At 48.7% G+C, this 25555-nt stretch overlaps 1 protein-coding gene and 2 long non-coding RNA genes across 10 annotated transcripts in view; 2 read left to right on the forward strand and 1 right to left on the reverse strand.

Annotated features, from left to right (window-relative positions):
• Positions 1 to 1472: 1472 nt before the first annotated feature.
• Positions 1473 to 8064, reverse strand: LOC143844191 (uncharacterized). Its single transcript, XR_013233845.1, has 3 exons — positions 7891 to 8064; positions 4317 to 4482; positions 1473 to 1779 (listed from the first exon to the last, which is right to left on the reverse strand). It is a non-coding gene; the product is annotated as an uncharacterized LOC143844191 (long non-coding RNA).
• Positions 8065 to 8205: 141 nt separating this feature from the next.
• Positions 8206 to 18771, forward strand: LOC143844193 (uncharacterized). The gene is made up of 3 exons (XR_013233847.1): positions 8206 to 8307; positions 12882 to 12951; positions 18542 to 18771. It is a non-coding gene; the product is annotated as an uncharacterized LOC143844193 (long non-coding RNA).
• A 2272-nt stretch (positions 18772 to 21043) lies between these two features.
• Positions 21044 to 25555, forward strand: part of CSMD3 (CUB and Sushi multiple domains 3) — a 675220-nt gene continuing 670708 nt past the window's right edge. For all 8 annotated transcript variants that reach the window (XM_077351631.1, XM_077351632.1, XM_077351635.1 and 5 more), the window contains exon 1: positions 21044 to 21285. In XM_077351631.1, the coding sequence (XP_077207746.1) occupies positions 21090 to 21285 (196 nt within the window). In that variant the 5' untranslated portion in view covers positions 21044 to 21089. The remainder of the gene's footprint in view (positions 21286 to 25555) is intronic.

A 25555-nucleotide genomic window follows, 5' to 3' on the forward strand; every position in this document is an offset into this window, starting at 1 on the left:
CTGCAGCTCCATTCCCTCCTTCTGGTCTGAGCTCTCTGTCTGTTGAACATCGGACTGGGCTAAGCTCTCATCCAGCTAAGGCTCAGGTGAATCTGGGAGCTCCGGGCAAGGCTGTTCCTCCAAGGAGTCCTCCCTAACAGGACTTGAGCTCACAACACCTCCCCATGGTCCTACAGCTGGCCATTAGAGCACTTTGTTTTCACGCACCCTCTGTCTCCTCAGAGGGGCATATGAGATCCAGCATCCTTCCCCACCCAGCTAGGCCCTTAGAATATGTAGGGGGGATGGGAAGGAGGCAACCCAGGGAGGGCTAATCAAGTACGGATTGAGTTGTCTGCATACAATTTGAACTGATTGCCCCTCATTGACAGAATGCAATTTGTACTGCTTGTCCCTAATTGGCAGAGTGCAATTTGAACTGATTCGCCCTCACTGGCAAAGTGGTATCTCCCCATTGGCAGCACCCCCCCGGGAGGGCCAATCAGGCAAAGAATGAGTTGGCTTCATGCAACTTCAACTTTATGTTTAGTAACAGTGATTATAATAATTTCAGATGGGGAGCTCACAATCAAACATCAAAGATGATTTGTTTTTTATACCCTGCTTTTCACTACTCAAAGGAGTCTCAAAGTGGCTTACAATTGCCTTCCTTTCCTCTACCCACAATAGACACGCTGTGGGGCGGAGAAGTTGGTCTGAGAAAGCTCAGACAGAACTTCTCTGTGAGAATAACTCTAACAGGCCTGGGACTAGCCCACGGTTACCCAGATGGTTGCATGTAGAGAAGTGGGGAATCAAATCTGGCTTTCCAGATTAGAAGCCACCACTGTTTACCACTACTGGGAATGGACCAAACTAGCTGTCACCAAATTAGTCAAGAACTGCCATTCTGTCCACGACTGAGGTTCAATCCTGTGTGTGCACCCTCATGTGTGAACCAAAATAAAATGGGTAGCAACTGGAGCCTGTGAGCCTTGTGGTGACTAAACAGTCTGAGATTGCTGGGATTGTACAGTGCAATTTAGAGCAATGACCAATTCTAGTTCAGATAACTGGTCTACAAACATCCTTGTAATTGCTTTGGGTCGACAGATTTGTGTGCGATTAATTCCGCGCAAATATAGCTTTATTCATCACGTCGGATAAAATGCACTGGGATGTAGCTTCTTGTATCTCTGACATAGTTTTGCCAGAGGCCATGTGGATGTCACAACCCCGGCCGTTTTCTCACAAATGGAGCGATTGTTTTAATGAGGCAGCCAAACAGAGACTGTGATACCTGAGCATTCCACAACACAAGTCAAAATCGTGGCCTGTTTTCATTCCTTTCTAATAATGGTTATGGAAATCTATAGTGACAGAAACCAGACTCCAAACCAGAAGCATGTCTGATGACTGTAAAAGAGAAGAGTTTGAGCCTCGTTTTATGGGGGATCTGAACTGGGGATGGGGGGGGGGGGGGAGAGCACAGATTCAGGAATCCAAAGAAGCTGTTTATTGATGGAAGAAGTTCTTGTAGACAAAATTAACAGTATGTGCATTGGCAGACTTCCTTGTTAGCAGATGGGCCGTGGAAATCAGGAATTAGGTGTGCACGATAGTTTTCCTTAAGGCCCAATGTACATGCTTCTTTGGACCAGCTGTCGTCATTTAAAATTGGGACCGAGCCATATTTTCATGAAGTTCATTTGTTTGTCCCCCAGCGAAAGGGAAGTTTTCAGGGGGATGTGGCATTTTCTCTGAAACAGCAGCACTTTCCTGAGAGGGGAAATCTTCTCTCTGCAAATTTAGGAACCTTAGTCACCACATTTGAAAACAGGATTTGGGATCCGACCAGGTTTTCCTCTTGCAAAAGAAGACAGGAGGGGTTCCCCTTGGACCAACCCAGAGGGTATTGTTTGGATGCTGGGACCCGCATGGACAAAAAACATTGGTGACAAGCAAAGTAATAAAGAGAGGAAATGGACGAAATTGAATTTAGAAAGCTGGCTGGATGCAACCCAAGTAAAAGAAGGGTTTTTCACAGGGCTCTGCAGATTATTTTCTGAATACGGTTGCTGCTGCAGAACATGATAAGATATAAACACACACACATACATACACACTTCCCTTCTCTTATATCACACATATGCGTCTTCATTTCTGTTGCTTCTGCAAATGCAGGAGCAAAGTGTTTCTTGCAACATCCCCACACACACCCCCACACACCCATGCACATATGCACATTCTTGTTCAGTCTTTTTACAACAAAACAGCTCTCTGCATCTGCTTCAGCCTTGATTCTGAATGAGTCCTGATTCTGAGGCAAAGGCAAGGGAGGTGTTTTTGTTTGTATATTTTTTTAACTTCCTTTGTATCTCGCCTGTCTCCCCACTGGGGACGCAGCAAGATTTGCCTCATTCTCCTCTCCTCCATTTTATCCTAACATCTACCTCATGAGGCAGGTTCAACTGAGAATGTGTGGCAGGCCCGAGGTGACCCAGTGAACTTCTGTGACAGTATTTGGTTCTCCCAGATCTTAGTTGGAAACTCTAACACAGGCTTTTTCAACCAGGGTTTCGTGAACCCCTGGGGTTTCTTTTATAGCCTTGGAAGGATTTCTGGAATTGATGGGAGTTAATTGATTAAAACTGTAGATCTCCAGTGGTTCATGGACTACAATGAGCCCCTTCCAGCATCATGCTGACGGGCTCAGGGGAATTGCAGACCATGAACATCTGAAGAACCATAGTTTGGCCATCCTTGCCATATACGGTCATCAACCTCCCTCTACCCCCCAATGGTAAAAAAGTTGAGAAAGGCTGCTCTAATCACTACCAGAGGTATTGCTGGATCCAGCAATAACATTTGTCTAAGCCAAATACTTCACCTGTAATTGAAGTCATGTAATGTACACACGATGTACACCAGTTTGGTGTAGTTGTTAGGAGGTCGGACTTCTAATCTGGCGAGTTGGTTTGATTCTGCGCTTCCCCACATGCAGCCAGCTGGGTGACCTTGGACTCACCACGGCACTGATAAAGCTGTTCTGAGCGGTGATATCAGGGCTCTCTCAGCTTCACTCACCTCACAGGGTGTCGGTTGTGGGGAGAGGAAAGGGAAGACAACTGTAAGCCGCTTTGAGACTCCTTCAGGTAGAGAAAAGCAGCATATAAGAACCAACTCCTCTTCTATTTAGATGCCTTTACCCCACTTATTGTCCCAACAGAGACCAAAATGAACTTAAAACTTTATCCTTCCTGCAACAGCAACCCCATGAGATGGGTGGGGCTGAGAGTGATGGCCCCAAGGTACTCAGCAAAATTCCAGGATGGAGTGGGAATGTCTGCCTGGATCTCCTAGGTCAGGGGTGGCCAAACTGTGGCTTTCCAGATGCCCATGGACTACAATTACTATGAGCCCCTGCCAGCATGTAGTCCATGGACATCTGGATAGTCACAGTTTGGCCACCCCTGCCTGGGATCCTAGCCCACCATCCTAATTCCTGGCTCTTGCATATCATAGAGTCATGCATGGGTGTATTACCAGGGGAAGGCATCATAACCCAATAGTAGAGCACCAATTTCATATCCCAAATATCCCTAATTAAAGAATTAATTTCATCCTGAGACTACGGAGTTTCACAGCCAGTCAGAATAGACAATACAGACCTACAGAACCACCGGACTGACTCAGTGCAAAATCAGCTTTACGGTCAGTTGTGAACAAACTGAGTTAACTCAAGGTCACTCAATTCATCCAGCATGAATAAAACAAATTGGGAGGGGGGATACTTTACTCTTAATTCAGGCAAATGCAAGTAGCCATACATATTTCTTGGACTACTTCCAGTAGGACAGTGGAGGGAATTTGGCAAGCAAGCAATTCAGGAAAGCCAGCAATGGACAGAGATCTTGACCCCCATAAGATGAGCAATGCCTCCTTAAGGAATGCAGTCCAATGGCCCTCCATGCATTCAGTGTTTGCTAGTTTATAGCTATAAGGTTTGGGCATCTTGATGATCCTCATCTTAACATCAATATCCGTTTGGATTTTCACATCAAAAGTTTTCTTCCTTTCAATAAAATAACATTTTTCCCATCAAAGCAGGATGCTGGAAAAATTGATGTGTGCTGTTTCCAGGGGACCATCTTGCAAGCCCCCCAAAAGACCGACCTGGAGAAGCTCTACAGTCTGTCTTCATCCACTATGGGCTCCATCAATCTTCTCATGACCGCTAAGCCAGCCTATTCCCATATGATGATTAGCAGCCCTACCCCGGACTCATTTGCAGGCGCACGATGAACCATTTGCAAAAGGAAAAGAAGGAAAGCTACCTGAGCTCTCTGGTTGGGATGGGATCCTCTCCAGCGCTGAAACCAGATACTTCGATTTTGGATTCGATCATGGCCAAATGGGTTGGATTTTTAAAGCCATTGGGAGACAGCTACACCACGCTTGTCCTCTTTCCTTAGAAATCCTACTGCATGTTTCCAGCTGAGTCTGGGGAGGATTCCACAACATACATTGTTTAGGGCTTGTCTGAAAGCTCTGGGACACAAAAGAATGGACAGACTTACATACCTGTGTGCCATCAAGTCACAACTGACATGACAACCCAAGCAAAGGGGTCTTCTAAGGCAAGTGAGAGGCAGAGGGGGCCTTCCTCTATTTTATGTATTATTTATTTATTTTTGTATTTATATACCACAGCATTCCATTCGGACTTGCAGCGGTTCACAGTAAAAACGATAAAAACCAGTATGACCCCATCAAAACCCATTAAAATTAACATTAACACTAAGCATTAAAAGATGGTGATGCAGATTTCTAACCCCCACCCTTTCCCTCTGTCCAACTATAGAGGACCAGAGCTCTTCCTCATTGGGAGTGAGGGTCCAAATGTACCAATGCAGAGGGACTCTCTGCAGATCCTTCCTTGTTGGTCCCCCATCCAAGGGCCCTGTTTAGCTTCAGAGCTCTGACAAGATCAAGTTGCACCATGCCATGTTCCCTCTTTGGGCAATGACCGAAGCCAGCAACAAACAGAAGTGTGCAATGTGAATAGCGAGCAAGCCACATGAGTGCATTCCATTTCCACATTGTATCAGATCCTTCATGCTATTCCAAGTCAAGAGACATCCTCATTCTGCTGCATCTCACCCTATTTAGGAAAGTCCCTCACCCCTCAGAAGCAGCTTGGGGGGATAATGCAGGCACACTGGAAAACAAGGACAGCATACAAATGGTTCTATATGAGGAGTCAAGCATATCATTGTTGGGAGTTGTATTTTTTTCCCCAAGCGGTCTGCCCTATCTAGATTTGGACTATGAGCCAAATAAGCAGGCCTGTTATTTAAAAAATGCAAGATGCACTCCATGGTACGATGCAATGGTTTTTATGGCGCCCTTCTGATTTTCTCAAATGCTCACAGGAAACGCATGAAGTTTCTTTCCGAATCCATAAACAAGCACTTGGAAAATGATCCATTACATTTCTAATTTGCCCATCATTCAAAGCTCTCCACGAGAGGCAATGTACCACCGAGTTCCAAGAAAAGAAAGCTATTAAGGCCTACTGTTGGATAACAGTGAGGCTCTGCTAGCCTTCTTCACTCTCCATTAATGAATTAGAAAAGTCCAAGGCCAAAACCCGTGGAAGAAAATAGATGAATGAAAGCAGATGGCAACAGCTGTATGTCTTCATTTTCTAAGTCCAGCAGATCAGAGAAAGGACTGGAAATCAGCAAATCCCGCAGCCTAGGAAATAATCGTCAGCAACAAATATTGCAGTTATTTCAAGCAGTAGAACAAACATCTCAAGTGACAAAGTATGATTATTTTATTTAGTCACTTATTTTTTGCATTGATAGGTCACCCTTCCCCGAGGGCTCACGGTGACTCACAACAATTATACAAACAGTAACAATAAAATAATTAAATAACATCCTGAATTATGTTTAATTTAAAATAAAAATCAAGCGTATCCAGAAAGGCTGCCACCCTCACTAGCAAGAGAGGGGCACATAGTGGTGATTACTAAGTGGATATATCAGCTGATGTTTTAAGTAGGGAGGCCAGAATTTTTGATGGTATTTCTAGGTTTCAACCATAGGGAGAACAGCTCCGTCTTGCAGGCCCTGCAGAACTGTCTGATATCACTGGTTAGAGCAGGGGTAGTCAACCTGTTGTCCTCCAGATGTCCATAGACTACAGTTCCCATGAGTCCCTGCCAGCAAACGCAGGTTGACTCCCCTGGGTTAGAGCATTCGATCAGGGCTAAAAAGGCCCTTGGCCCTGGTTGAGGTCAGGTTAAACTCTTTCGGGTTGGGAATCTTGCTCACTAGATCTTAAGCTTCTTGGGGGATGTATTGGAGAAGGTGGTTTTCTACAGTTGTTGTTGTTAGTTGTGAAGTCGTGTCTGACCCATCGCGACCCCATGGACAATGGACAATGATCCTCCAGGCCTTCCTGTCATCTACAGCAGGGGTAAGTCAACCTGTGGTCCTCCAGATGTCCATGGACTACAATTCCATGAGCCCCTGCCAGCATTTGCTGACAGGGGCTCATGGGAATTGTAGTCTATGAACATCTGGAGGGCCACAGGTTGACTACCCCTGCTCTACAGTACTATGTTTAAAAATGTATATATTGGCACAATTTATATAATTGGAAGGGACCATATATCCATGAGAAAGCACATGTATTAAATATAGATGGTCCTTAGTTTTGATTCCCACAAGTCTCTAGCATCCCCAATAAAAAGAGATACCAAGGTGGGGGACACTTTTGCCCACATCCATGGCCAGGCATAATATCCAGGGGTGGGCTCTATGGATCAATAATCTGGAATAAAGTTGAGAAAAAAAGCTGAGAAAGGCTGCCAGAGGGTTTCCAAGATAGGCGAGAAACAGAGGGGGTTTGTCATTGCCAGGTGTCTTGTAGCATCCTTGGATTTCCTACTACACAATGCTGACCTGGATCAAAACTGACCTTACCATGTTAGATAGAAGTTGGAAAAGGATGAGGGGCCATGGGAGAGAGATTTGTACTTTTGTGCACTCATGGCCACCAGCAGCATCTTTAACCCGCTCCTAGCAGAGCGTATTAAATAGTCAGTTAAGGGCTCCGAGGGTGGGCCCTGTCCGTGATGAGGAAGGGTGCCCATAAGCCCCTTCCTCCGGACTGACACTCGGAAGGCCCAATCAGCAGGCGCGCCAGCAAGGGACCAATCGGGAGGCACTTAGCGCCTTCCGAACCACCCCCCTTCCAGCTTCCCTACCTGCCGACACTAGCTGCCATTTCGTCACTCTGATGCGGTCCGGACGGCCGCTGCCTCCCGACGCACCCTGCTGCCACAAGCTGCCGCGGCCCGCCCGCAGCCTCCGCGACGCCTGCCCCTCCACCGCACCAATGCCAGTGCACCGCCACCCCACCCGCCGCGCCGGCCACCACCTGCTGCCACTCCAGCAGCTCCGGCACCGGACCCTGCCCTGCGGCCGTGCGGCCTGCCCGCCCTCCCACCTTCCACCGCCGACACCGACCGCCTCGCCGCCGACCCAGCCACCCACACCCAGGCTCCAGCAATACTAGGTAGCCCGCACCGCCAGACCGTGCCGCCCAGCCTGAGCTGCCCCAGCCTTAGCGTGCCCCCCCAGCCCCGCTAGCGCCCGCTACAGCGGGCTTATTTCCTAGTTAAATCCATAAATACAAAGACAAATGAATACTTAATCTAAAATGAACACAATTGAAGCCATTTTAAATGGTTTAAACAGGTTGAAAAACATCCCAATTCTAGTGTCAGTTGAACTCCCTCAACCCACCCACCATAAACAATTCACCATTGAGACCCAAAAGTCAGAAGCAAAGTAAGAGGAGGGGGTTTTGCAAACTTCACAGAAAACTCTTTACCTCTTCTGGGAGGGAATTCCATAAATTGGGGCAGCTCTGTTCCTTGTGGCCACAATCCAGCACATCCATGAGATGAAAACATCAGCAAGGACTGTTGGCCAGATCTACAAAGTCCTTCCTGCCTGGATCCGTAACCTGCTCCTTTCCTGCCAGGACAGCATTTGATCCACACCTACTTGGAGATCCATCAAAAGGATGACTGACCATTGTGACACACAGAGCTCAGAAATGTACCCTAGCAACACAAGGGCCAATGAGAGAGCTACTCTAATCCAGCCAATAGAAACTGTGTCCTGGAAAAAGTTAAAGGTCTGATGGGAGATGTTTAATCAGTTAGGATTTGAGAGCTGAGAGTTAGAGGTTAGAAGTGAGGAGAAGGATTGTTATACCAAGATTGTGAAAGAAACATCTGTAGAGGTATGAGGTCTTTGGTTTAGTTCTCCTGCATGAATGTAAGAAGGTGTTACAGTATTCCCCATGGGGGGGATGGGACAGGGAGGATTCTACATCCTACAGCTCCTACATGATTGCAGTGGTGCGTTTATCTTTGATTATATTTTGTTCTCACTTATTTTAAAAGCAAACCATCTCATTTCTGTCACTTGCATGTAATGAAGAAGAGCTGGCTTTTTGGACCCTGCTATTTACTACCCAAGGGCCTCTTGTGGCGCAGAGTGGTAAGGCAGCAGACATGCAGTCTGAAAGCTCTGCCCATGAGGCTGGGAGTTCAATCCCAGCAGCCGGCTCAAGGTTGACTCAGCCTTCCATCCTTTCGAGGTCGGTAAAATGAGTACCCAGCATGCTGGGGGGTAAACGGTAATGACTGGGGAAGGCACTGGCAAACCACCCCGTATTGAGTCTGCCATGAAAACGCTAGAGGGCGTCACCCCAAGGGTCAGACATGACCCGATGCTTACACAGGGGATACCTTTACCTTTATCGCCTTCCCTCCCTCTGCCCACAACAGACACCCCGTGAGGTAGGTGGGGCTGAGAGAGCTCTGAGAGACATGGGACTGGCCCAAGGTCACCTACCTCGCTACCTGTAGAGCTGCAGGGAATCAAACCCGGTTCTCCAAATGAGAGGCCGCTGTTCTTAACCACGCCACCAGCTGGCTCTCAATTCTCTGTATCCAGAGGCTTTCTATTTCCCTGGACTCTCAAAAACTGATACCCTGGACAACATTATTGTTTTTTGGATGCTAATAGCCTTGTATCTTGCTCTTCCATTCCATTTGTGTACGGCAGCTATAGAGGCAAGGACTAGGCGCAATGGGTTCAAATTACAGAAATATTAGAAAGCATTTTCTGATACTGAAGACTCTTCATAGATGGAATCTGCTACCCCAGAGGGATGTGGAGTATTGACGGTTTTTAAGAGGAGATTGGATTAACATCTGTCCAGAATGTGTGTTTTTTAAGTCCTCGAAAACGTGTCGGGCTGTACTCGGTGGCCCTTTCTGGTATCTTCTAGCTCGGTGTGATTCCGATTCTGACCAAATTTGCCACCACTCCCCTTCCCCGCCCGAAAATATCATCCCTGTCTGTCATCCCTCAATTATCAATCTGGCCTGAGTGAGGGTTTATACCCAGGCCCAGATTCTATCCCATTAAAGCTGTCAAAAATCCCCCTGAGAACCCAGTTAAAGTTGCCATCTCTAATTTAAGAAATTCCTGGAGATCCAAAAGCATACTTTGAGGGTGGAGTTTGGAGGGGATGTGATGCCATTATGGGCCACTCTCTGACACGGTTGTTTCATCCAGGAGAATTGACCACTGAAGTCTGCAGATCAGTTGTCATGTCAGGAGAAATCCAGGCCCTTCCTGGAGACTGGGAAATACTGCAGTGGGATAACAGAGAACCGTGAGACGAAAAATACTTTAGAATGATGACTCACCCTGGGTGGAAAACTGCCACATTCCCAGACATTTTATTCTGCTTGATTCCATATTCTGCAATAGCCTTCTGGAGGTAAGTAGGAAGATACCCACCCTCCTGATTTTCACTGTCAGTCTTTTCAGGAAGATATTTGAAGAGTTTTTTTTTTTTAATAAAGATGTTCTTTGTTATGATTTGTTATTTTAGTATCTGGAAATCGGTAGTGTTTTAATTTCTTTTTGAGTCGTCGATGGCCGAGAAAGGCAGCCAAGAAATATTTTGAATGAACAAATAGGGGGGTGGGGGGAGCAATTAAAACCATTAACATTTCTACGCCCCTTCTTTAAACATTCCCATAACCCATTTAAGGAAAATCCTCAGTTTCTGGCTGTCTAACCTGGCTGTTGTTTCTGCTTGCCTGACTTCTGTGCTTGACTTCCTCTCTCCCCCCTTCAGACTTCAATGGTGACATTAGCTGTCAATGAGTAAACTACATTGGCCACTAGGGGTAGGCATTCAAAGAGGAACTAATAAAAAAAACAATAAGCTGAGCATATTCTGTCTGTTAACCTCAGAAGGTTTAGTTTATTCATTTATACGTGCTAATTAATCCGAATAAAATTCCTACCAACATTAAGACCCGAACTGATCAGGTCAGTTCTGATTGTTTTTGGTCTTTTTTTCTTTCTTTCTCCTGGTGCTTAAATGTCTGCAGCTGAAAGGTTTTAGTTTCAGTTCTCCTCAGACTGGTATGTCTCCTTCCACTCCAGTCAACAAAGTTTGAAGTATGTAATGAATTCATTAGAGCAATGAAAATGGCTTTTCCTACAGAAGAAGAATCATTTCACCAGATGAGGTCTCTTTAGGCTAGAGCTGCCTTTTTTCAAAATTTTGACTGTGGAGGAACCCCTGAAATAAATTTTCAAGCTTCAAGGACCCCGGATGTGATATCAGCTGGCCATGTCTTCCTGTCACAATCCCAGAAGTAAGGGATCACTGGAAGTGACATCACAAACTTCAACTTTTGTTCAGTTTTGGGTCTTGGTCTGTTTAGCCTAGACAGGAGACAGCTGAGAGGGGATCTGATAACCATCAAGTATTTAAAGGGCTGCTGTATAGAGCAGTGGTCCCCAACCACGGGACTGCGGCCCGGTGCCGGGCCATAGCTCCCTCTCCCCGCCCCGCCCCCACAGTAAGAAACTTCCCAGGCCGCAAGCAAATCGGCCGCAAAAGCGGCCGATTAGCTTGCAGCCCGGCAAGCTTCTTTTTGTGGGGGGGGGTGGGGGAGGGAAGCAGGGCCGCACATGCACAATGTGACCAAGCCCTATGAAGATAGGTTGAGGGACTTGGGAATGTTCAGCCTGGAGAAAAGGAGGTTGAGAGGGGACATGATAGCCCTCTTTAAGTATTTGAAAGGTTGTCACTTGGAGGAGGGCAGGATGCTGTTTCTGCTGGCTGCAGAGGAGAGGACACGCAATAATGGGTTTAAACTACAAGTACAATGATATAGGCTAGAGATCAGGAAAAAAAAATTCACAGTCAGGGTAGTTCAGCAGTGGAATAGGCTGCCTAAGGAGGTGGTGAGCTCCCCCTCCCTGGAAGTCTTCAAGCAAAGGTTGGATACACACTTTTCTTGGATGCTTTAGGATGCTTAGGGCTAATCCTGCGTTGAGCAGGGGGATGGACTAGATGGCCTGTATGGCCCCTTCCAACTCTATGATTCTATGATTCTATGTGCCGCACATGCGCATTTTCAGCTGTGTATGCGCAGCACGCGCTGCCGGGCAACCGACCTCCCCGCCGCTGCCAGTATGCAGCCTTTAAAAGGTTGCGGACCACTATAGAGGATGGAGCAGGGTTGTTCTCTCTTGTCCCGGAGGGATGGACCAGATCCAAAGGGATGAAATTAATTCAAAAGAAATTCCATCTAAACATCTGGAAGAAGTTCCTGTCAGAGTGGTTTCTCAGTGGAACAGGATTCCTCAAGAGGTGGTGGGTTCTCCAACTTTGGAAATTTTTAAACAGAGGCTGGAGAGCCATCTGATGGAGAGGCTGATTCTATGAAGGTTTAAGGGTGTGGCAAGTTACAGTGGATGAGTGTTAGGGTTGTGAGTGGACTAGATGACCTAGGAGGTCCCTTCCAACTCTATGATTCTATGAACCTCCTTTTCCCAGGTCTCTTCATCAGGCTGAGTGCTAAGAACGAATGTCTATCCATGGAGATAAAAGTTTTTTGACAGGGCATCAACTTGAAGTGAAAGAAAATATGTCCGAAGCTTGCTATGATCACCATTAGTACAATGTGTCAAGAAGAGATTGCAAGTTAATGAACAACCCTTTAAAGTTTTACATTATAGTGTTCAGCTTTTGGCTATGCCATCTGATATTTTCTGAGAACAAAGAAGAAGGATAACTCAAGTAACTTCAGGGCTGTTCCTGGGACACGAATATACTTCAAGTTGCTAGAAAAAAATGTGTGCCTGCTTTGGCCTGGATGGCCCAGGCTAGCCCAAACTATTACCACCAAATTGATTAACAACCCATAACACTCAACAGATGAACAATGAACAATATTGAATCTCACATGAACCACCTCCCAAGGTCTATGGATCTCTCTGATTGACACTCAATTTCAATCAAATTTCTTGGGCAACATGCCAAAAAGATGGGTTATTCCACACATTGCACAGCAACAATGAGTTGGCCACTGGGTATTCCTCCTGTAGAGATCCACTGCCAACCCTAGTTTCAGTGAGTATGCCTGCCCAATTCACCCATTTCCAAGCTCCTGGCAACAGCTTGCAAAGGCATCAGCCAGTGACTCTTCCCAACTCATCAACTTAACATCTGTTAACTTGAAGGCACCTGGACATGAGTCTTCCATTGCGCAAATCAAATGGCTTACCACTGAGGTATGGTCTGTCTGTGCCTTTTTAGATGAGCTTTGAACCAAGTCCAAGGGAACTTCAATTGGCCCATACCCAAGTTGACCCAATCCTGGAGTATTAAATCCAACAAGTACATCTAGTAGCTGCCAATTTGTGAAAATCAGTTTGGGCAATCATGCTTGAGAGCATAGAGCACATCTCTAATAGTTTTTCTAATATCTCCAGGTAACTTTTCAGAAGTGGCACAACACGACGTTCATCATAATCTTCCGGTATGAAGGTGACAAAGACATGGGTAATTATGTTAATGGAAAATATTAATAAGGAATAAATCAGAAAAGGTTGTCTGCTTTGTGCCAAGAGTAAATGGATTCAGCAACTCTGTGGACAAGCAGAAGCAGTTCATGACGGAACAAAACAAAACTCCCATATCAACCATCTTCCAGGTTGATTGACAAATACCAGAAGGCAAATATCGACCACAGTCCTGAACAAGTCTCCTTGGAAGAATTTTCACTGATGTGTTTTGAAGAACACATTGGATACCCATGAAGTTGCCTTATGTTGAATCAGATCGTTGGTCCATCAAGGTCAGTATTCTCTACTCAGACAGGCAGTAACTCTCCAGGGTCTCAGGTGGAGGTCTTCCACATCACCTAGTACCTGGTCCTTTCAGCTGGAGATGCTAGGGATTGAATGGAACCTTCTGCATGCAAAACAGATGTTCTACCATGGAGTCATGGCCCCTCCCTTTGGATAATCTCAAAGAGAAATAGAATAAATCTAAGCATTTCTCTCCCATAAAATAATATATGATTTTTAATTTATATCCGTATTTATATAGCTCAGGTGGGTAACGGCATTTGAAACATATAAAAACACGGATGTGTCTTGGTGATGATTCATAATCTTACTGCAGTTGGAAGGTACACTATATATACAGTCGGAAATTATGAATGTGCATGAGCCTCTACCATGTCTACAAAATGATGTGCGTAAGAACCATTCATGTAGTTGCTCCCTCCCCAAAACATTAGTGTGAAACTTGAGGGTGTGCCGATTTATTTATTGTATTACCCAGGGGTAGTCAAACTGCGGCCCTCCAGATGTCCATGGACTACAATTCCCAGGAGCCACTGCCAGCGAATGCTGGCAAGGGATCCTGGGAATTGTAGTCCATGGACATCTGGAGGGCCGCAGTTTGACTACCCCTGGTATTACCTCTTCAAAACATTTCTATTCCAGCCTCCCACCCAATTCAGCATCACCAAGTGGGCGCTCATTAAAATGCCAACACTACAAAGGATTTAAATTACAAATATATTTTTAAAATATTTAGAAAACTGAAACACAAACACAAACACCGAGAGACACAAAAATTGGCTGGGAGACTAATAAGACTCAGTGAGAGAACACAAAACAAACAGTCTTCACCCACAGATGGGAAGCAATGCTAGCCAGAGAGCAAGGAATCTCCCAGATGAAGGAATTTCAGATTTCAGCAGGACAGCTGAGATGGTCCTTTCTCAAGTTGCCGCAGGCCTTCAGCCCCATCACACGAGGCATTAAACTTGCTGTTGAGATTCTGTCCCTGTCATGCATAGAGAGGTCTCATTCTAGTTAGCATATTAGCATTTGAAGTTTGTAAAGCATACTTTCACTCTCAAACTAAAATGGGCTTCCAGTAATCTAGGGGCTTTTTGCACGGCTTCAAAATCGCACAATGGTTGCCAATTGGTAACGCTATTGATTTGCCATAACGCACGACATCGTACACAATCTGCAACACTCCTGAAACCAATCCGCAAAAAGCGCTTCGTTGTAGCGCTTTCAGGGAAATCCCAAAAAGTGGATTCACCCTCCGGATAGCGATACACTCCTGCAACCAATCTGCAACACTAGCGCTAAAGACCTGTGCGTTACCATTGTTGCGGGTTCTTCAAAGTCCCTCCTCCTGAGCCTGTCCTCCAAACTTCCGGCGAAGCGATCGCCATTTTTTTTTCTCCGAGCGAGCGGGGATAAACGCACCAGCGAGCCTCTTTCTGTTTAGAGGCTTCCCTGGCTTCAGTCCTTTACCTTTAGTCACTAAGCACAAACCACATAAAAGCCCGTTTGCTGAAATAAAGTCCCTTTATTTTTTACACATTAATTCAGCCGAAAATCGGGCCCATGAGAGGGGGGGGGATTTTTTTTTTATCACTCGAGGCAGCGTGCCAACGATCATACGATCAAACGACAGCTCACATTAGGCAGCTGGATGGGTCTCTCCCTTGCAACGAATCTACCTAGATTCGTTGCTATGGGTCTGTTTTTTTTTTTAAAACCTTTCTTAAAGGGAAAGGGGCTGTTTGGGAGCATGCTAACGGCTGCCCATTGGCTGCTTGACGGCCAGGGGCGGGACGAGCTTGGCAATAGCGCTTCCTTTCTAGCGATTTCTGCCGAGACCGGAAGCCTGTGGGAAACGCTAAAAAACGCAACTGATTCCACTACAAAGGCAGGTATGCATAACGACGAATTCCACTATTTTAAATGGCGATTTTTCATTCCGCAAACAATTTGCAACAAAGATCCCCGTGCGTAAAGGCCCCTAGTGTCAAGACCTGTGGTGTCCCTGCATAATCTGGAGGCCATACGAGAAAAAACCACAAGTCTGCATGACACAGAATGGATGGTTCTAGGATCTCTAAGCAGACAGAGATGTTTCATTGGATAGTGATGTTCTGAAACAAGCTTGTCTTTAAAAATGCACATGAAGGGACTAGGTGTTTGTGTTGGTTTTGTAGATACCAGTATATTTCCAGTCATTAGACATGCTTGCAAGCACATCTTGAAATTCAGAAGGCACAGCAAAAGTCTGGATCACTGGGTGGAGGGGCAATCAGAAGCAAAGTTTAAGCATTGTTGACAGTCATAGAGAGACTTGTGGAGTTGTTTTAAGTTCATCTTCTTGGCAATCCACGAGGAATAACGGTCTGCAGTTTATTTGTTCAATTTTCTATCTGAGAACATTGTTCTCTTGCCCTTCTTTCAAGGATCTCTGGGGCACATGCATGGTTCTAGCTTATTTCATTCATCCCACATCAGCCTTGTATGGGGGGGGGGGGGGGTTAGGCTGCAAGTGAGGCAGACAACCTAAGATCACCCCGTTTGCTTTAAGGTACAATGGGGACTTTGATCTCATACTCCACTCTTAAGAACCATATCTTGGGAGTAAACATCACTGAATAAAATAGGCATTACTTCTGAGTAGAGCTGCTTAGGATCACTTCTGTAGACACCCAGATCCTAGTTTCAACCACCACATTGGCTGTCTTGTGCTTTGGTAATGAGACCTTCACACTGAGCTGGTACAATGTATGGGATACTCATAAACATTCTAATGAAAATCAACTGCTTGAAATTGAGTTTCTATGGAGAAAAGGCAAACTATCTATGTTTGTTGAATTTAATCCATTATAAATTCCGAAGTCAAGAAAAGCTTTGTGGAAAGAAGATGAGAAGAAACCCTATATATGTACAACGTAGTTTAATACTGAATCAGACCATTTGGTTCATCAAAGACGGTAGAGGCTACTCAACCTGGCAGTGGCTTTCCAAGATCCCTAGTGGAGATCTTTCAGATCACCTCATGCTTTTAATTGGAGATGCATGGAATTGACCTTGGGATCTTCTGCAGACCAAGAAGATGTTCTACCACTAAGCCATGGACCTTTTCCAAATCTAGGGAAAGCAAAAGTGGGTGATGGAAGGTCTGAAGATATGAGAAACTGAGATTAATAGAAGCAGGGACTCTGAGGTAGCCTTATACTTTCAAGCCAAGAGAGCATGAAATGACAGATATCCTATGGAATGGGCCAAAAAACAAGCTGGTTTGAGGAAGTGGGCCCAAACACAGAAAACTGAAAAATGTTGGGGTGGTGAAAATGGGATGTTAAGGAATGGCAAAAATGCCTAATTTTGGGTCAACCAGACTATTCTTGGGCTGTAAGATTTCAAGACCAAGGTGTCACACTTAAGCTCCACCAACACAACCTTGGCCATGGAAAGGAACTCTTTCCTTTGCTTTCAAGCTTTTCTTCAAAGGAAACTTGTAGAAGACTACAAGGTCTCCAAGAAGCCTGCCTTGATGCATTTGTTCTCTACAAGAGCAGAGATTAATATGATAAATGTGATAGATAAATAAATACCAAGTCATCAAAAGCATTCAGCCAGCAACTGAGTTGTCCCAGCCCATTCCCGACTTGTGAAGTCTTCCCGCATGAAGCAGCAAAACCTCCTCGATTTCTACTGGTAATCATGTCCTTGACAGGTTGAATATTTAAGTGGCTGTCCGTTTCTCATCTGAACCCTCTTTAAAAACTCTCTGGAGTAATCACCATGATTGACTCGGTGGCTTTTGCCAAGATGTTTCCATCCTTGACCTCTACCCAGGGGATCAATAGGTTTTTTGTTGGCCATGCCAAAAGCAAAGAGACAAGCACCTTTGTCTGCCAAGTATTTTAGAAAGATAATATAGCCCATCATTTGCACTCCCCAGCTCTTTTTTTTTCAACAAGGATTTCTGGACAGGGATGCTGTTGCAGGGTGCACCCCACTCTTGCATACAGTCAAGGGTACTTAAAAAAAAAAACTACTGTATTTAATTAACTTGCAGTCCTAAAAATCCCATATAAAAACCAGAATGACAGGTAATAATCACACTCTGAGAAAGAATCACAATGGATTAATGAAGAACTAAAGGTGGGGGAGGTTCACAGTCAGTGTAGTTCAGTGGTGAAATAGGCTGCCTAAGGAGGTGGTGTTCCCCCTCACTGGTGGTCTTCAAGCAATGGCTGGACAGATACTCATCTTGGATATTTAGGCCAATCCTGCATTGGAGTAGGGGTTGGACTAGATCTGCCTTTCTCAACTTTTTTACCATTGAGAAACATTCTTCAGGCTTTGAGGAACCCCGGAAGTGGTGCGATCCTGCAGAATATGGTTGAGAAGCATAGCTGTGGACATGCCCACCTGAGGCCCCTCCCCTCCCCACCCCCTCTAGGCCCTAAATGGTTTGGGCCCTTGTTATTTGAAGGCATACCTCCCCCCACCCCCATACAGACCTGCCCCACCACTGAGATCTGATGTAATAGTTAAGAGTGGTGGTCTCTAATCTGAAGAACCAGCTTTGATTTCCCACTCCTCACATGCAGCCAGTTGGGTGACCTTGGGCTAGTCACAGTTCTGTTAGAGCTGTTCTTGCTGAGTAGTTCTCTCTGAGCTTTCTGAGCTTCACCTACCTCTGTTGTTAGGAAGAGGAAAGGAAGGAGATATATACTATGTTGAGACTCCTTTGGGTAGTGAAAACTGGGGTATAAAAACCAACTCCTCTTCTAATAATAATAAATAGATAAAATAAACTTTAAAAATGCGTCTGAGATCTAGAGAGAGAGATCTATAGTTAGGTATTCTAATCTATTTTATCAATGGTTCTCAACCTGGAGGTCAGGACCCCTTTGAGGATCGAATGACTCTTTCACAGGTGTCGTGGCAGGGCAAGCAGCTTGCCGGGGGGGGGGGAGTGCCATCCACACAACAGCCTTGTGGGGTAGATCACGTTAGAGCATTTGTCTGTCTGGAGCAGCGGAAAAGAGTGAGATCGGCATAGTGGGACAAGAGGCAGAACTGAACTGAGAAACCCCAGGGAAAAATATATATATATACAGTCATGAACAATGGATCTTCACGCCACTAGTCAGTTTCGGTTTAATTTCTATGAAAGAACACGTGCATAATTTTATGGTTGGGGGTCACCACAACATGAGGAACTGGATTAAAGGGTTGCGGCATTAGGAAGTTTGAGAACCACTGCTTTAAGTAATTTAATGTTTTGATTTCTCATGCAGGTTTTATGAAATGTTGGACTGTATTCTTACTTGTCACCCGCTCCCGGCCCTTGAGGAAGAGCAGGCTAAAAGTTTGAAAATAAACAAATAGTTTGAAATGGAAGCTACATGGCTCCCATAAGCATTATGGCAACCGGCAAATGGTCTCAAGAGCTGCTTCCCACTGAGAAATTCATGTTTGCTGCTCAGTCCAAATGTCTTGCCATGTGCACCTGCATGATAAAGATGCACACGTGCTTAGATCAGAGGTTGGTGTGTGTGTGTGTGTGTGTGTGTGTGTACATGTCAATGGTACAAGTCCTGGGTGAGTCCCACAAGATCGCTAGAAAGGTGCAACCTGGTCCAATCTGGCCTAGTGGGGGGGGGGGACCCCGATCACCCCAGACAGAACTCCACACACACCCTTTCACCCCCATACTAATAGCTCCCCCCCCATTACAAAGGGCACCAGCTCCTTCAGTATTTTATTTATTGATTGATGGACATTTCTGCCACTCCAAAGGATCTGTTATATATATTTTTTCCAAACACAATTCTCGGAGGTGCCCTGCAGGGAAACCTTGGCTCTGGCTTCCCCATCTCCTGTTTTACTTACAGACCAGCGGAGCGGGTCGGCTGCGGGCACGCTCCGTTGGAGGAAATCCTCGCCCCTCCATGGAGCCATCAGCCTGCTGTCTCTGATGCCAGCCCGTGTGGGAAGCGGGGCGAGGACAAGTACCCGCACACGTATACACGCACCAGGCAACTATGACTGCTCCCTTGGTCCGGATCCCGGCCGGTTCCTCCTCCTTTTCAGGCACTCAGCAGGTGCAAACCAAGGGATGGCGGATCTTCATGGTGTGGATATCCCCCCCCCCCCCCCCCGCGTAAGCCTCTGACATTCACTTTGCACACCGGAGTAGAACCACCATGACACAAAATAAAATCGGTGGTGTTGTTGTTTTTAAAGGGGGGGGGGGAAGCAAAACGTGGTTTTCTCTCCTAGAGAGCAGCAACCGCCTCCACACCCTCCCCCTCCCCCCCCTCCGCCGCAACAGCAGCCGCCCGAGTCTACAGATGCCGAATAAATGCCCGTGATCCTATTCCGGCCGGTAGATGGCGGAAGCGCTCTTTCCTTGCTTGGCCTTAACCCTTCCCGGCTACGGCACCGTTTTGCATTTGGGGCTGTAGAGCGTTGGTTGCGCGGGTGTTTGGAGAGAACGCACTCTCCTCCTCTCTCAATCTCTCCCCCCCCCCCCCCCGTTTACATCTTTGTTGGCTACTTGCGAAATTAAGACAAGCGTCCCTGTGATCTTTGGATCTCGACGTCGACAGGGACAGGAGAGAGAAGAGGCCGTGGGAAGGGAAAAAAAAATACCCAAGGCGATCGTGGAAGCAACAGCCAGCCTTGCAAAAAGGGGGCAACTAAGGAGGGAGGGAGGGGGGCAATAAAGGGGTTTTGTTGTAACTCCTGCGAAATTCCGGCTCTACTGGCTGTCTGTGGAGCTGCTCCGTACCTGGCTGCATTTTTTTTTTTTTTTTTTTGCAAAGCGGGTCGGGTCGAGCAGGAACCCCCCGCACAACTCCGCGAGCGAGACATGTGCTTGGCCACGGGGGAAAGTGGTCTGCGCGCGGCGTGCGATCGCCGCGCTTGAAACACGACGAGGCGGGGACTCTTCAAAGCGTCGCCGGCGTTCGCTGCTCTCTCCTCGCCCGTCCTCCGACTGAGACGGAGAACCCGCCGGATTAGCCGCTCGCCGCTTCGCCGTTGCGATTCGATTATTGCTTGAGACCGGATTTTCCTAAGGCAAGAAAGGGAAGGGGGGAAAAAAAGAGAAAAGAAAAAGGAGGGGGGAAATCCCATCTCCACCCCCCCCCCCACCGCGCTGTTCTGAAAAGAGGCGAGAGAGAGAGAAGGAAGGAAGGAAGGAAGGAAGGAAGGAAAGGAAGAAAGGAAGGAATCGGCAGCGCCACAAGAGCGGCGGGAGTTGGATGCTCGAGCCGTCTGCGCGTCTGGTCAATTTCGCGGCGCGGCTGGTCAATTTCATCACAGCGCGGCTGGTCAATTTCGCGGCGCGGCGCTCGGGCTTCGGGGGATCGGCTTCGGGCGCAGGAGGGGGCGCGCACGGCGGCGGCTGGTGGCGAGGCGGCCAGGGCAGCCTCGGGCTCGGCGGCAGGCAGCCGAGAAGCGCCCCCCTCCTTCTCCACCCCCCCCCCCCACCGCCAGCTTGCTGGGAGCCGAGAGCCTCGCTGCCCCCGTCGGAGAGATGGTTGAGTCCTCCTCGTCAAGGTTGCCGTGGTCTCCCAGAAACGCCGTTCACTCGGAGCTGTGACCGCGCACCATCCAGACACACACGCGCGCACCGACACACACACACATCCGCACACACAGCCCTCCGTGCAACCCCGGCGGCTCCGCACAAACTCGTCCACTGCGCCTTGGACCGAGCCGGAGGAGGAGGGGGGGAAGGGGAGGGGGACCGGGCCGGGCAGGCAGATCCGAATTGGGGGGAGGGCGGGGGGGGGAGCTCTCGCCGCTCTCGCCCAGGAACCAGGGGGGGAGAGGAAGATGCAAAGGCGCTGCTGCGGCTGCAAAGGGACCACCTGGCCGAAGGAAGCCGCCGCCGCCGCAGACCGGAGGCAGCAGAGGGGATGTGGGGCAAGCCAGCGCCCGGACTTGTGCACCTGGGGCAAGATCATGGGAATTAAAAGTGGATTTACCGTGGGGAACCTCGTCTTCTTCTGGATGGTCTCCTGCGTGAAAGGTAAGGGAGGGGGGAGCCTGACCCCTTCGCCCTATGCATACACACCTGGGGGAGGGGGAAAGGAAGCACGAATATGGGGGGGGGGTGATGTGTGTGTGGGGGGGGTCGGAGCCAGAGGCGCCTTGTCAGCTTTGCCCTTTCTCAAGGTTTGGGGGGGGGGGGGGGCTGGTATTCTGATTTCCGCAAAGGGGGGCTGGCTCGGTGGGGGGGGGGGGGTGCTGGAGCCGCTTTGCCTGGAAGCGGCAGGGGGGAGGGAGAGAATTAGCCACCCTGTTCCCCCCGCTCCCCTTCCAGGCTCCGTGTCCTCTGCGGGCAGCAGTGCCAGTCGCTGGGCTGCAGGGCTGCTACATCTTCCCGCCGGCTGGCTGGCTGGCTGCTGCTCGCTTTCCGGAGCCGTGCGCTCTCTCTCTCGCCAGTCCGGCCGACCAGTTTGGCGGTGCCGGCAGCCTCGCCGCGGCCGTCTCTCTTTTTTGATTTGGCCGAAGGGGAGATACGCCGGGCCTTTTGCAAGAGGACGTGGTGGGACGGATGGTTGGCTGGGGCCAGGGGGGTGGGAGAAGGTTTGGGACGGAGAAGCGCCCGACGCCCATGTGCTTCCATGCGCCCCGAGAGCGCGCGCACCCGCGCGGGATGTGCGGAAGGAAAGTTAAGCGGCTTCCCTGTGTGTGTGTTTGCGTGGGGGGGGGGCGCGTCTATGGGGAAGGCTCAACCGCGTCCCCCCTTCCCCCAGCACAATGTGGATCGCATCTCTGGCGGGGAGAGGCAGGCGGGCGGGCGGGCGGGCGGGGGGAGAGGACAGCGCCGTGGGGGTCGCGGGGAGGGAGGGCGTCGAGGCACGGCAGGAGGGGACGGGGGAAGACGAGGAGCCGTGGCTTCCCAGACGTCGCCTCGAAGGCGGAGGGAGAGACGGATGCCCCCTGGAGGAGGGAGGGAGGGAGGGGGCAGGGGAGGAGGAGGAGGAGGAGGGAAATCGGCGTCGGAGTTGCATCACGTGCGTGATCTCCCTTCTCTCTTGCTCTCTCCCCCCCCCCCCCCAATACACCGCCGCCCCCATATCCCGGGGGCTCTCCTGGCGAGTTGCGAGACTCTTGCCTGCGGAGGCGTCCGTTCGCCCGGGCTGGGCCGGGCTGGCCTTGCCGCTGGCCAAAGGGCTGCCTTCTCCCCCCCCCCTCCCCCCGAGCTGGGTCTTGCCGATGAAACGCGCGATTGTCCTCCCCTCGCAGCTGGCTCAGTCCCTCTTCGCCACGGGGGGAGGGGGGAGGGAGGACCGGGAGCATTCAGGGTTGCCGAGGGCGGCTGCTGCGGGAAAGGGAATTGGGGGGGGGGGCAAATTGAAGGGATTTACTTCATCATCTCTCTCCCCTCCACACCAACACCCGGTCGCCGCCGCCTCCTCCTCTTCTTCTTCCAACCCGGGCTGGGGAAGGGGGACATGTCTGGCATGTTAATGCAGCCGGTAATGATCGACCACTGGCCGCGGTTGGGGGGGGGGGGGCTGACGCAATCTGCACTTCCAGCCTCTGGCCCGATTCTTTGGGAGGAAATGATTCAGCGGGGAGATCATGGGGGGGGGGGGATAGGGGGCACGTAGGTGTGCGAGGTCAGCACAGGAGCCAAGCTCATTAAGAATCCCTCCCTCCTTTTCCCCCTTCACACGAATACACAGTGCTCCCCCTGCCCACCACTGGTTTACCGGAAGATACCCAACCAGGGCTACACAGCCCCCCACCCCTGCTTTGGAGGAAGGTGCAGTCTGTGGCTTCACTGGAGGGATGTTCTGCTCTGGGGGCTGACCCCCCTCCCCTACCTGCTATGGGGTGGCCATGGAGTAGGGGCAGGAAGGGAACCCTGCTTTGTAACCAAGGGTGGAGTGGGGGTGGCATCCCACAGAAACCAAGGGTGCAGGTGAATGTATTGCACAAACACACACACAAATTGTTATGCATACATATATATATATATATATACCAATCACTTGGATTCAACAAGTGACCCCTTTTCAACCAGGTCCCCTAACACCTAGGGACACTGGTTGTCACTGAACCCCATGTGACAGTGATGGGAACAGAGGAAAAGAGTGGAGGGACAGAAGGATGGGGAGACAGACCCTTGGGTGCTGCACCTGTTGAATAGCAACCCTGATGGCTGCAAGACCTAGGCTTGATTTGTATGGGTGGCCATCTCAGAGCTGAGGCCAGGAACCAACCCTCCCCTTGCCTCCCCCTGTGTCACTCACACCCTCCCCAGTGAACTCCGTTCACACATCGGCTTGTCAGTCACCAAGCACTGCCAGGGGTGTGCAGGCATGTGTGAGCCCCTGGGCAAGCCAGGTCCAAACCCCTGGGAGGTTAGCAGAGATGTGGGTGAAAGTAAAAAAAAAAAAGAGAAAAGTGTAGCAAATCAAGGATCCAGCTTAGCTGAAACAGTCACTTTAAGCCGAAAGCCCTCTGGGTCTTTGAACGAGGAGGGAGAGAAAGGGTTCGGAAACATTTTAAGTGAGGGCTTGCTGTGAATGTCTGGTGTTCTCGATCCGACCCTCCTAGAAAACGACCAAGTCCTAAACCTGCAGGAGTCCATCCGAGCGGCAAGCTTTACTTTGGAGAAAACAGACGATTGCAGCTAAATTGCTTGGTTTGCTAGAGGGGAGAGGGGAAGAAGTGTTTAGGGACCTCCAAGCAGAAAGCCAGGGAAGAATGAAGAAGGCATGCATGGGGGAAGGGGAACTCGGGGAAGAACAGGGAAAGGGTTGGGTCAGGGAGGACGTGCCTGAATCCTTATTAAAAAATTCCTAACAGCTGGGATGAGTGGGAAAAATGTAGCCTTGGTTGGAGAGTCAAGGAGCTGTGAAGGATAAACGTAGCCTCTTGGGTGGCAGGGATCTGCCTCAGATGAGGTTCATGCATCGCTCAAACTTCGCTAGCTAGCAGAAGCTGCAGCTCTGAGTCCTGGTGTGCATTTTGCACGCTGAAGGTTCAGCTCTCAGAGTTAAAAGGACCACACGTGCTGAGAAAGAGCCCTCTCTGCCCTGGAGAGCTACCTCCAGCCAGCTATAGGAGAGGATGCCGACATCGATGAATGAATGTCTGGCCTGGCTGGGTGCTCAGTAGCTCCCTGTGTTTGCTTGTATCCAAAGTCCTGTGGCATAGCAAAGACAAAAAATATTTCTGTCATAAGCATTTGGGAGGCAGTTGCATCCGGAGTTCTGTCGTCAAGATCCCCTACAATTCCCTGAAGAGTGGTCAACAATGTGGGGGGAGATACAGCCTAGATTCTTCCCTGTTCCTTCTGTCTGCCCTGAAAGAGACCAGGAGGTCTAATAAACTGCTGGCATTATATAACCACCAAAACATGTTCTGTTGTGGCAACCAGGGATCGTGGATGGCACCCTGGGATTGTGTGTCCCCTCACTACCACCTGCCCCTGTCCTGGAGATTCTGGATCCCTATTCAGTGTCATGGTGATTGTATACCTGACTAGGAAGACCCTACTATCAGGACTCTGGGGAGCTTGATTGATGTTCTTACAGTATGAACAATGCAGCAAGACAACAGCTCCAGAAAGGCCTGCTTTCACCAAAGATATCTTGGCCTGTTTTCCTTCTGTTTCAAAAGCCTGGCAAGTCCCTTCTGACATCCCACTTGCGAAAGGCAGCAGTGGGGTATTGTGCATTTTGCCTGTGGAAGATCTTAGGTTCCATCCCTAGCATTGCCAGTTCAAAAGGTCTTCCACAGCAGGTGCTGGAAGAGAACTCTGCTGGAGATACACTTGCCACTCCTGTACTAACTATGATGGGCCAGTGTTTTGACTCCATATGAAGTCATTTCTGGTGTTCGCCGTACAAAACCTCATCTGTCTTGACTGAACACCAAAAAGGGATGTCTGTCTTTTAGCATCAGAGAGTTGTAAGGGGCTGGACAGACCATCTAGTTCCACCCCTTGCTTTTTAGAAGTTTCTTCATCCTGTCTGAAGGAACAGGGATGGCTTGATAGAGTCACCGTGTCCTACATGTTGAACTGAAACAAGAGGCCTATCTCCATGGCAGGTTACGTTGGGTGAAATCATCCCATCCCATGCCCAAATAAACCTATAAATTATTGTTTATGTGGACAGAGCTAGGGATCTCTACACAAATTGTCAACCCCATTGCTAACTCATGATCCCCAGGATTTCTTGGTCAGGAAAAGACAGCTGAACTAATTTGAAACCCATGTGTGTTAGTGCTGAAGAGTGGTCTGAGTTACAGTGCTTGGGCCCTTGACACGTGACACT

The sequence above is a fragment of the Paroedura picta genome, chromosome 9, assembly GCF_049243985.1.
Source record: "Paroedura picta isolate Pp20150507F chromosome 9, Ppicta_v3.0, whole genome shotgun sequence".
NCBI lineage: Eukaryota > Metazoa > Chordata > Lepidosauria > Squamata > Gekkonidae > Paroedura > Paroedura picta.